This window comes from Ananas comosus, linkage group 4, assembly GCF_001540865.1.
Source record: "Ananas comosus cultivar F153 linkage group 4, ASM154086v1, whole genome shotgun sequence".
Taxonomy (NCBI): domain Eukaryota; kingdom Viridiplantae; phylum Streptophyta; class Magnoliopsida; order Poales; family Bromeliaceae; genus Ananas; species Ananas comosus.
This window is the reverse complement of record NC_033624.1, coordinates 12394264-12407284: the sequence shown is the minus strand read 5'-3', so window position 1 is coordinate 12407284 and position 13021 is coordinate 12394264. Positions and strand designations below refer to the sequence as shown.

The 13021-nt window shown below is 32.9% G+C and overlaps 1 protein-coding gene across 2 annotated transcripts; it reads left to right on the top strand.

Annotated features, from left to right (window-relative positions):
- Positions 1681-4203, top strand: LOC109709488 (WUSCHEL-related homeobox 11-like). 2 transcript variants are annotated; one of them, XM_020231746.1, is made up of 3 exons: positions 1681-2328; positions 3388-3563; positions 3882-4203. In XM_020231746.1, the coding sequence occupies exons 1-3, from the start codon at positions 1764-1766 to the stop codon at positions 3897-3899; spliced, it is 759 nt and encodes a 252-aa protein (XP_020087335.1). In that variant the 5' UTR covers positions 1681-1763; the 3' UTR covers positions 3900-4203. The 2 variants fall into 2 exon arrangements, with proteins under 2 accessions (XP_020087335.1, XP_020087334.1); XM_020231745.1 differs by having other exon boundaries at positions 3385-3563.

The following is a 13021-nucleotide window of genomic DNA, read 5'->3' as shown; positions in this document are numbered from 1 at the left end:
CTTAAACATGATATACATTAATACAATTTACGAGATTTTCGCAAGTCTTGTTCGTATTTGTGACAACTGCAGTTAGTTAGTTATATCCTAAGATACACATGCAGTACGTATCTGGTCTAAGATTATGTGGATATATATACCTTCGTTATTCTCTCAAACATAATAAATTAACTTTATTTTTATTAAGAATATATATTTTTTACTTTTCCCGAGTTGTAATTTTACCAATAAAATTAAATCTATCCCTCGACGTAGAACCTTGTGCTATTTGTTTAATAAAAAATTAATTTTATTTGTTGATCGTATCATGTTGTTGTGTTATATATGTACTGATGCTTCATGTATAATAATATTTGTTTTTATTCATGAGTGGAGTGACGTGGTGGTCTAGGCTCAAGCAGTAACTTCGTAGGCCGCTAGGAAAGCGCCGTGTTCACACCACGTACGCACGTCAGCCCTAATAAATTAGGGTTACGCTACTTTGACCGTGGGATTTGGATGGTTCCAAAACCTTTCTCTCTAAAATAATACACCCCCATGGGGACCCATATCCCCATGCACCTCCCCCCTCCCAAACACCTCATGGTCACATGCCCATGTTACATAGCGTCACTGTAGAGCCAAACCCCCATTTGGCCCCTTAACCCTTTTCACATGTATGTGCTCTCCCAACGAAACCAGGATACACAGAGGAACCCCACCGGGCCCTCCGAGGGTCACAGGTGTCGCCAAAAGAGGTGGGTCCCACGTGTTCCCCTGTTAATTAATTAAGTTCCTTAACTCCTCATGCATGTGTGTACATGTATGTAATGTGGACTTTAATTAACATATATAAGCTCGATCATTAGTGGGGATAATTAATTAGGTGGTGGCTAGTGAGTCTTTCTCTCTCTCCTAAAGATTGAAGGAGACTTGTTTAAAGCATCCTAATTAATGAATTGTGATTATTAACTATTTTTCGGAGTTTCATGTGACCAAATTACTCTTCTTCTGGCGGAATAAATCAAGTGCATGCATGCGCTACACATATTTAGTCGCCCATATTTAGCAATAATTTGGTATTTCGAATTTAGATAAATTTTTTAAAAGTTGTGGTACGATCTCTACAATACATTTGATTTTAATACCAACATCTGGAAATGTAAGTACTTGAATTATTAAACAAAACATTGTGTAACCAATCAGCCATTCTATTCTGTTATTTAATAAGATAATATTTTACTACTTCTACCAAAAATATTGTAAGTTTTGATAGACCATGATTGAAATTTTCTGAAATTAGATGTAATGAAAAATTAGTATTAAATTCAAGATTTAAGCTAATTTGGAGAATCTAAAGTTTAGGAATTTAGGCTTTCCTGCAATTAGGAACAGCAAGGGTGCTTTTGGTATTATCTTATGAAGATAAGTTAAGCTAATGAAGGGTGTATTAGCCATTTCAAATGCCTAACCCAAGAGCTTAATCCTTCAATATACCTCCCCCTTAATTCCAGCAACAACCCACTCCAAGGCTCAACATTCTCCCACATATTAATCCCATAAATACCTCAACACACGCATGTGTGAGAACATTGTCTCTTGTTACCCCTACTATTCCTTGTTTCATCTTTTCCTCACTAGATTTTATATATATTTATATATAAACACACACACTCTACTAATTAAGTGCTACTTCCCCCTCCCTACACTACCACAAAAACTCCACCTACACTCTATTGACTTTGCTCTCCCTCTCCCTCCCCCTCCCCTTCCTCCTTTTGGCCATGGATGATGAGAACACCACCTCCAAAAACCCTATCCATGATGGGTCCCCCCCGGACCGTCCGGCGGAGCCGGTCCGGACCCGGTGGACGCCGAAGCCCGAGCAGATCCTCATACTCGAGTCCATCTTCAACAGCGGCATGGTGAACCCCCCCAAGGACGAGACGGTGCGGATTCGCAAGCTCCTCGAGAAGTTCGGCGCCGTCGGGGACGCCAACGTCTTCTACTGGTTCCAGAACCGCCGGTCGCGGTCGCGCCGGCGCCAGCGGCAGATGCAGGCCGGGCTACTCAACGATCCGGTGGCCGGTTCGGGGAGCTCCTCCTCGTCGTCGTCGTCGAGTCGTTCGTTGAGTAGCGGGGGTTTTTTCGCGTCTTCTTCTTCCTCCTCCTCCTCCTCCTCTTCTTCGAATTCTTGTTCGTCTTCGAGCTTCATAGGGGATGATTGTAGTAGCTCCGACGATCTCTTCGCGATCTCTCGCCAGATGGGGTTCGTGGAGAGTAATCGATTCGCTCCGGCGTTCGTCGGAGCTTCTTCAGATGTGACCTCGCAGTTGCACTACCAAGCTGGTTAGTTGATGATGCATGCATGGCTATGTGCTAAAGCCTCTTTTGCACCCTCTCCATGCATGTTCGATATATCATGATGAGAAATTTAAGGAATTTTTTTATATGCTATGTATAATATGTCATTGTTTCATGGAAACTAAATAACATGTTTTGCAATTTTGCACCTTTTTAACTCACCGAAATTAAAATTTGATCTGATAAATTAATCAGTATCTTCTTGATAATAAAAGTTCATATTCTAATTGAGTCCCACTGTGGATCTAAATCATTTAAGATCCATACAAAGTTTTATCCGCTTCGCTTATTTCTTTTAAAAATAAACTTAGCTGGAAATGTGAATCAACTAGGATTCGAACTTGGGACCTCGGGTACCAACCACTATGCCCTTTGTCACTTACGCTAGAGACAGTCGGTTGAATCAAATAATTCTAATTAAAGCTCTACTACATGTGGTTACACCTCAAAATTTTAGTTGTTCTTAATTCTCTCGTTCTAGTGAAAAATTTTATTTCTATAATTAACAAATTTCCTTTAGTTCTACAATTAACAAATTTTCTCTAGTCCAAGATTTTCGAGATTTTTATGATATTTTTATTTGGAGAATATTGATGACACATGAAAGGGATTGAATCCATGATCCCCTCATAGAGGAGAGAGAGTTGGTAGTACCAGCCACTTGGTTAAGCCCTGGTCAAGGATTGAAATATTCTGTTTGAGATCTTGTTTAGTGAAAGTACATACTTTGCCAATTAATTAACCTCTTTCAAATGTACATTTCTAGCTACAATTTTCTTATATTTCTTCTATTCCTCTTTGTTTCGGTTTCCGTAGCTTTTATGTTATAGGAGATCCTCTATTGTCTCATTTTACGCTTCTTGCACAACTTAATACATTCCAATCTTGCATGCACAAGCTATATTGCTCCTAAACTTGGCTTTTTATGATCTTCGATCTGCCACATGCAATATTCTTCCAATTCTGAACTTCTTGTTAATATATCAAATCAAGGATTTCACTTGTGCTATATGTGCTCAATCCCTTAAAATTCATGAATAGCAGGAACCATCACTGTGTTCATTAATGGGATTGCTTCGGAAGTTCCGAGGGGTCCTATAGACTTGAGAACCATGTTTGGCCAAGGTGTGATGCTTGTTCATTCCTCTGGTGATCTTCTTCCTGTCAATGAGTATGGAATTCTAATGCATAGTTTGCAGATGGGCGAAAGTTACTTCTTGGTGAGTTCAATTAATTTGCTATATATATATATATATATATAATCTTCATCTTTATTTGGAAAACTTAAGCCGCTGGAGAACGGTTTTTCTACTTAGTTTATAAATTCACCACTCGCACCGACACCTGGGTTGAAACTATCTGACAAGCCTAAGAAGATTAAATAAGCTTTAGAAACATAAGACTTTAGTGAAAAACAGTTATTTCATATTTCCGTATACATAAATTTATACAGAAACATTATCTTCTTGATTTCTTACGTTTTTACAGACTCCAAAATCACCCCAAATTGATCATTTGCGTCGATTTATTTCTGACAGGTTCCGAGGCCTACTTAATTAGCGCTGAGCTATGATCATCAGTAAAAACAAGGCATTTGGCTCTTCAATAATCAACATTCATAGAAGAAGCAAGCTTGCATGCATGTTGCTAATGTCTATGGATATTTTCATGAAATTAAGTTGTTACTCAAGAGCTACCATATATGATCATAATGCCGTGTTGTAACTTTTAGAATTTATGTTGTTTAGAGTGTCTGAACATGAGTCTAAACTTTATTATAGACTTCATGTGTTTCAGTTGATCTGCTCTTGCAAATTAATTATTTCTCTAGTGCACTCACAATTATTTTCACATTTAATTAGCTAGAATTTGTTGGTGTTGTATGTTAAAATTATAACATATATCATTCTAGATGTTTCTTATTGGCAATTTGGATGATTATGTAAGGTTTTTGTTACATGCCAGTTCATTGAGCCATCGAAAATAGTTAAATTAATTTACTTTTGTTTAAAAAAAATGAGATCATCTTTGCCTTCATTTGATTAAAAAATTTAAAACTTATGAATTTTATTTTCATGCTAGTTTAATGATCATATCCAAGTTACTTATCATCAGAAATGTTCAAGGTTTAATTTTCAGAATGAAGGGTTTGAGCTTAAGTGTGATAATAGGTTATATTTCAAGTAAAGCAATAAAAATTTCATTAGTAATCATGGTATATGATATAGATATGAAATCATCTTATTCAAAGCTTCGCTAGTAAATTCTATTTTGAGCAATCTATGACATATCTATGGAACCCATATTCCAATAGAAAAACTTAAGCTCAAAGTTAGATTTTAGTAGAATATATACATCAACAGTTCAAGTACACTTTGGTTATTATTTTGCATGGAATCATTTTCAACTCTTTTCCGGTACATGCTGTTCAAATTGAGAGATTCTAATATACATAAGTCACATTACATCATTTATTAATAATAAATCATATTTTTATTTTTAAATAAAAAATATAATAAAAATATTTTTTATTAATCATGATGGGACGAATAAATTCAATAAAAATAATCTGATTGATTAGTGACGTCACATCGGTACTCCCTTTCTTTCTTTTCGTTTTCTCTTCTTTTTCTTTCTTTGAAAGGTCCCTTCAAACTCTTTGTTTTTTGAGCTCGTGTACCTAACTTACTACTTTTTGCCTAACTGGATCAAAGCGATACTCTTTTGAGTTACATCGCATGTGTATCATGTTCCTGTACGAGCCTATCATATTCTCAAAAGCTGACCACTTAGTCAATCACATGGTAAAATTTTTCAAGCCTAGTACAAGCCCACTTGAACTATGGTATGATATAATCATCATATCCAGTTTTAAAGACCATATATCCAATCCAAAAGTTTCAACGCGTAAGTTTGAATTCGTCAGCAGTAATATTTATCATTTTTTCATTTTAGTTTTACTTTATAGAAATAATTATCTATATATTCCTCAAAATTTCAAAAATATTTTATTTACCTCTACTTTATTTTTCTTTTCAATATACCCCTCATATGTTCCTCCGTTATTCCAAAATATTTCTACAGTTATCACTCGTTAAGTTAACTTGAGTTAAATGTGAGCTAAATATCTACCACAGTTAAAAAGAATTAAAATATCATTTTTGCTCTTAACTTAAGGGCAAATAAAAAATGTCGGTGATGATAGAAGGTATATTTGAAAAGATCAAATAGCAAAATACTTTTTATACCCCTAACTTAAGGACAAATAAGAAAAGTGGGTGCTGGTAGAAGGGTATATTTGAAAGAGTAAAATAGTAATTTCATAGAGATAACATAATTCATTAACAGATTTTAACTCTAGAGGTATATTTGAAATATGTTGGAACATAAAAAAGACATTTTCAATATTAGCCTTCTAAGAGAGGTAAATCAGAAAATCGAAAACTTTTCAGGGATTAATTACTCTGTCGGAGTTTACTTAAAACCAACTCAAATGACTCAAAACCAACTCAAATGATTCTTATAAGTAGCCAAAAAAAAAAAGAAAAAAAAGAAAAAAAAAATCCTTTTATGTTATATACAGTAATACAGGCCAAAATTCTTACTTCGGATCATAACCAGCATGGGATTATACTCATAGCACCAGCAGCTTCATTATACTACAAGGAAAATAATATTTAAGGACACTTTATTTAGTAATTGACGATCTTTAAAAACATCTCAAAATAGTCTTACATTTGAAAGCGTCGTACATCGGTGAAATATATTCCAATACTTTAAAGTGTCTGGATATATATACCAAAATCTTGACGCTCTAGAACGTCGAAAAATTAAAAATAATAGTGCACTTTATCTGTAATAAAGGTTTGATATAATAGACCGTTCATATGACACAATATTTTGAAGCACCGGTTTTTACTATATAGTAGCAACACTTAGAAACGATTTTTTTTTTTTTTTTAAGCGTCGTCCAAAATATGTTCTTGGAATGAGAGAGGGCAAATTAAGCAGTAGTCGAAACAGGCCGAAAATGTAATAGTGGGCCACTTTATTACATGGGCCTAATTAACATCGCAAAAAGTTTTCGTGTCACACACACGTGCGTAGTGTATAGCCCTTGAGTGCTCAATGAATCGCCTATGTTGTTAAGTGATCATTATTATAAAAATCTACGTAAGTTTGATCAAGAGATAAAATGTGCGTAAAATGAGGACAAAACACTGATAAGATGGGATAAAGGAACGAGAAATTAGACATTTGATATATATAAGTCAAAAGCTAATGTCGATTTCCTACTTTAACTTTCTTAATCATAGCATGTCATATTGTCATGCATGTTTGGGAAGATGAAGTGCAGTTCAAGCCTATTTATATTACATATGTACATATTTATTGAATCATATAATTAAAACATATTAAGCTAATAGTATAGGGCATATATTTCAATAGTCGCGTTCTTGTAAACTTTGCTTTACATGTGTCAACAAGAGGTTTTAAGTTTGAGTCTAATCAGGCTTCTTGCTTTGCTTAATTTCGCTTCTTCAGTATATAAAAAAGTTTCAAGTTCAGACGCAGCCAGACGTGAGGAGGATGCTGAATGTAGAAGTATAAAAATACCGTTGTTTTCTAAAAGCTTAAGAATTGGTGAGCACCGAATCTAACCAAAAGATTTCTGTATGTCAACGAATTAGCATGGATATGCGACCGCACATGCACGCGCATGCCCACACTTGGATCCACCCCAGACAGAAGTGACACCTACATTTGAAGTTCATGCTAGCAAACATGATCAACATTTTCAAATCAAAATAGTGTGGGAATTCCACTGGTCATTTTCAGATCGACCTACTACTATACATGCAGACATTTTTAGGAGATTGCAATCTTCCTGCACCATGATGCGAAGATTCCCCACTGAAGTACTTGGTTTCTGTTTTGGCTTTCCCACTTAGCTCCAGTTTGACCTTTTAGAGCCATATATTTTGGATTCTCTGTTACCTTCTTTTTGCCCTAGTTGCTTTAGATATGTTCCTTGCATCAGTTACTGTACCTATTTAATCCTCTTTACTTTTGCACAGTTTCGCGCAAATTCAAAGATGCAACTGTTAAATATATATATAAAAAAAATTTACTATTTTTTTATGAGTTTAAGATTTTAGAGAATAACGGTTATTTCGAGTCATGTCAAACTTCTAACATAATTGATTTTTTTCTTATTTAATTGAGCTCCTCATCATAAATCTGTCAAAATATTTGAGTTCAGATGTGAGTGGAAGTGTTAAATATAAAAATTATTTTTATCTATCGGCTTAAATTTTAGATAATAACGATTATTTCTTATATTTAATAGCGACTCTGTATTGTATATTGCATTTCCTAGTTTGTCTGTTATATTTTCCCTCTTTTATTTAGTAATTTAGGGTGGCTAACATCAAATGTTACTGAATTGAAAATATGTTGCATGGAAAATATTATTAGAAGAAGCATTATATTAACATCGATCTCTTCGACAGTTTTTATGTACGGTAAGTTTATAAAATTTGGATTAATTATTTTACTTTTGAGGCTCAAAATCGAATTTTATTTTTTTGTTTACTAAAAATAACTGCCCTTAGAAATAAAAGCAAAAATAAAACCAAACAAATAGCTAAATTATATATATTTTTAAAAAAAATTAATTTTTTTACTACCCAGAGGTTTTAAGGGCTGGACGATTAGTACTCCGAGGTCCTAAATTTAAAATCTAATTATATATTGTATATTTCTATTTGAGTTTATTTTTAAAAATAAACGAATTAGAGCCTGTCAATTGTTTTTTTTTTTTTTCGTTGGTGTATTTATTATGCTATTTGAGTGGATGATCGATAGATATTCCTATATCTTTTTTTTAAAAAAAGATAAAGAATAGGAGAACCTAGAAATCCTAGTAGTTGAGCTTACACGCGTTACAGTGATGAGATTTAAAAGTTGAACTTTCCTGGAAAGCCAATGTCCCTTCTTATTGACCAAGAATTATTACTTAATTTAAAGCAGCTTTTGGGAAAGGGACAAACATTAGAATTATGTGATATAACAGTTCAAAAGTTAAAAAAGAATATATATATATATATATATATATATATATATATGCTCGAAGTTTCCGGTTTTTTCTGGGATGAAGCTTCCTACAAAATGCTACGTGATTTAATCAATTAAATTGACCAACTTTTACAAATCATCCTAACATATTTTGGTTGTAGGAAAAGTAGAGTTGTAGAATTGAAACTGCTACTTTCAAGGCCAAAATTTATTTTTTCTTTCAGTATAATAAAATTGTCCATTTTGAAACAGTGTAATTAGCCACAGGAAAATAGTATTTTAATATTATATTATTCAATAAAAATTATATATTCAATGATGGTAGTAAATAATGGAAATGATGGATTTCTCTGGCGATAGAAAGCCAATTAGAAGTTCTCGACCAAGTCTCTATATCAGGTTTTTACTTATAGAGGGTCGAGAGGTAGGAACCTAGCGTGACTCGAACTCATAACCTTCTATTCTAATACTATGTAAAATAATTATTGTACTCTAAAAATTCGTATGAAATAACCGCTGTACTCTAAAAGCTTAAGGTTTTAAAGTAACCATTGTTTTACACGTTATTAGAGAAGAAAATTCTTAGTTCGAGTCACGTAAATATTCTAATACTATTAATTTTCTCTTATTTAATTCAAGTCCATATTATGGGATTTGCAAAAAGTCTCGAATCTAGACGTAAGGAAAAGTGTTAAATATATAAATATTGTTCTCTAATAGTTTAAACTTTTAAAGTATAACGATTGTTTTACAAGATCTAAACCAATTTGATAAGCCATAAGATCTTCCCTAGTATAAAAAAAGGATATTATTTTAGCGGCTACTTGGTGAGCTATTTGACTACAGAGAAATAATTTCTTTTGATACGTGTGTAAAGCCCAAGGCGGATGATTTTGGATATCACTTCACTGTGCGAGATTGGGAGGGGCTCTGCGTAGGGGTGGCAATCCAACTCGTTGTTCGCGAGCCAGTTCGTGTTCGGCTCGAAATGAGCTCGAGATCGAATTGCTCGTTTAGTAAACGAGCCGAGCACAAGCTGAAATTTTCAGCTCTTTTAATAAACAAGTCAAACTCGAGCTGAGGTCAGCTTGCTCGTGTTCGGCTAGATAACAGCTCGAATACATATATTTTATATATATATATATATATAAATAAATTAATAATTATATATGTATATAATATAAATTTTTATTATTTGATTTTTAGCCCAATCTAAATATAAAGCTCAACTCAATTATAAAATAATTTATTTATATATAAAATTTCAATCGTTAGATCAAAGTATACGGATAAGATTTTATAAATTTATTTTCTATATATATTCTTTCTGATCCTTTTAAATTTTTATTCATAAGTCAGCTCGTATTCAGCTCGATAATTTAACAAGCCAGCTCGTGTTCAACTCGTTTATGAAATGAGCCGGCCCCAGCTCACTCGTGTTCAGCTCGTTGACACCCCTAACTCCGCGGTTCATCTTATTTTGCTTTTTGATTTCTTTTTCTTTTTTTATTAACTGTTTTTTCTCGAATCTTCTCTCTTCTTCTTCTTTTTCTTTTTTCTTTTTATTACTGGTCGTCTTGAGATTTCGCTATCTCACTTTTGTAGTCTAGTTTATATTTTTAATGAATAAAACATAAAGCTTTCTCTCATTTTCTCAATATATATATATATATATATATATTATATAATATATATTATATATATATATATATTGAGTGATGCTACTATGCTATCGGAAGCCGTAGCCTTCCGTGCTTCAGCTGGTTTTCGATGGTTGCGGCTTTCGAATCGTCGATCGGTCCGTTAAACTTGATCTAGAGTATTTGAGTACCTAGAAAATAAATTTTATGATTTTACGATATCATTTGCCTAGGTGAACGAAGGGGCTCAACAAATCAACAAGGCTGAAAATTAAAAATCTTATAAATATAATAATATGACATTTAAAATTTAATCAAAGATACTTGCATCTTGTTTTATAATATATAAAGAATTTTCTATCAAAATTTCACGTATTTGTATTTTACACCGTTACTTGCAACACGCCTTCATACGGCCATTGAAATTTAAATGTGATTTTTAGTCCATTCGATCACTTTAGGCAAAGATGATATCAGAAGAATAATAAATTTATTTTCTAGGTACTCCAAATACTCATAGATCAAGTTTAACGGAGCCGGATCGACGATTCTAAAGTCGCAACATCGAAACGAGCTGGAACGGAAGGCTCCGTGCTCCGATAGCATAGACCTCATCTATATATATATATATATATATATATATATATATATATTCAATACTCCTTTTCACGTCCGGTGATATTCGAACTTAATACCTTTTGATACGATACCGTATGAAATACTGTAAAATAAACTGTTTATCTTCAAAATCCTAAGCTTCCAAAAATATCATTTTAAATATTTTTTTAATTACAACTTCAAATACTTTATTTAAGAAGCTTTGACAGAAGACATGCCAAACAGGCAGTGCAATAAGTCACAAGCAAGAACAGAGTACCAAAAAGTTGGTTATAAAGAAACCATCATGAAAGAGGGTTTTCCCAGGTAGGTCACAAAATGTTGTACAATGTTAAGTATAAGAGATCAAAATATTAATTTTTTTTATGTTTATATTTTTGAAAGAAAGATAGTAAGCTATTTAATTTTTTTTTAAATAAACTCAATAAAAAAATAAAATAATTAAACTTCGAACTAGAGACTTCGGATACCAACCACTAATCTTTTAGTTAATGTACTGTGCCGCCAGGCATCATCAATTAGTATTAAACATAAAAATTAAGCTTCTTAAGCTTTTAGAAAACACATGCACCTTCGTTTCTTAATTAGTACCCCACTATTGGCTGGTGTAAAGGAAGTTCTTTGCCAAAGGGGTTGGTCTTAGTGCTCTCAATTGGTTAAAGATGCATTCTAAATTATTCATTTGTCCATCAACCACAGCTTGGTGCAAGTAGATTTTAAAATTAAAAATCGTAGCTTAAACTATACTGTACACCATATATTTCCACGTGAAAGGTCAACATGAGATTTCGACGGAATCTAAATCTTAACTTTGTTTTATTAAATTCCATAAACATTGTTTAGTAGAAGTATATAATACAAGGGCTTTTTACACCTGTATGCTCTTACAAAATCTGAATATTAACGGCATATGTATCCTTTGAAACTACAGTTTTCTACAAAATAGTATTTACAAAATACTCTTATTATAAGTTGAAGAATGATTTTTGGGCTATTTTTATAGCTATTTATTTGAGTGATATATACGTACGTGTACAAACATTGCCTTAAACAAACTAGTACTTACCACTCAACTACTGTTTTCTGACAAATAAATCAAAATTAAAACCAAACTCTGAATTGAAAACATGTGAAAGTAGGTAATTATATTCACAATAGGGAACAGTGCAAAACCTAATCACTCATATACAAAAGTTGAACACTGAGACTAACTCTATATGATATTCCCTTGGCTTATTGGACTCTCCCTCCTTATATATAAGATCCAACAGCCACCATTTTTGGTGTGTTACTATCACACTAGGAGTGCGATCTACTTTACTTTTTAATACTGCACCACAGTAATGTTTCTTTTATGGTGGGCCTAACACTCCACCAATAGCCCCATTTCTTGCTTTTGGTTTTAATTACTACATTTGTTGACTATAAAAACATAAAAATATCATTCTAGAATAGTTTCAACTTATGAAAATAAATAGTTATTTTATATAATTTAGTACATCAAAGCAAGTTCTGAGTTCAAGCCCTGCTAATTAAGCTTGTAGCATTATTTAACTCGTCTATCAAAGAATCTCGAGCTCATACATGGAAAGAAATGTTGAGTACATATAAAAAATATGAAAACATTATTTTCTATATAAATATACTGTTCTTTAGCACCTTAAGATTTTAGAAAAAAGCAGTTGTTTACATATTTTAACAAGCTTAATTTGCTGTTTAGCAATCAATTAACTACGATTGTGGTGTACAGGGGGTTATTGTATGATAAATTAATAACAATGCGCAATAGAACACCTTTGGTGTACTCAACTTTTTGAGCATTAACCAGTAGCTCCCATGATGCGTACAGTTGTATCCACAAGTTCTACTTTTGAGTATTTATTTTTTTATTTCCTGCGTATTTTTAATTATTAATGAGATTTAAAGTCAAGCAGTGTGTTAGGGATCCTAATTTAGCTCCCATGGATATTTTGCTAAGGTGCTACTTAATTATGTGGAACTATTTGAACTTATATTCTCACCTTCTCCTCTTTATAACTTACCACTGTGGAATTCTAGTAATTTAGAAACTTTTCGCTGGAGGTAGATGTAAAAGCTTTAAGTTGGAGTTTTTATTTTTACATTTTAATTTTGTTTAGGCAGAAGCAGTAGAAATTTATTTTTTATATCTAATTTGTTGTGTTCAAACCACTGATCAAAGATTCTTAAACTGAGTTATTATTATTCTCGGTCCTTAAATTTTCATTCACAATGTGGGTCTGTTTGGCGTCCGTCACAAGAACATACTAGAGCCTAGACCAACATTCATTACCTAAAATTTGTAACAATTGTATACCCAATAT

Excerpts from the sequence above, each read along its gene's own strand:
- LOC109709488 (XM_020231745.1), top strand. The coding sequence starts at position 1,764 with ATGGATGATGAGAACACCACCTCCAAAAACCCTATCCATGATGGGTCC. Across the intron at positions 2,329-3,384 it reads GCAGTTGCACTACCAAGCTG|CAGGAACCATCACTGTGTTC; the intron begins GTTAGTTGATGA and ends ATTCATGAATAG.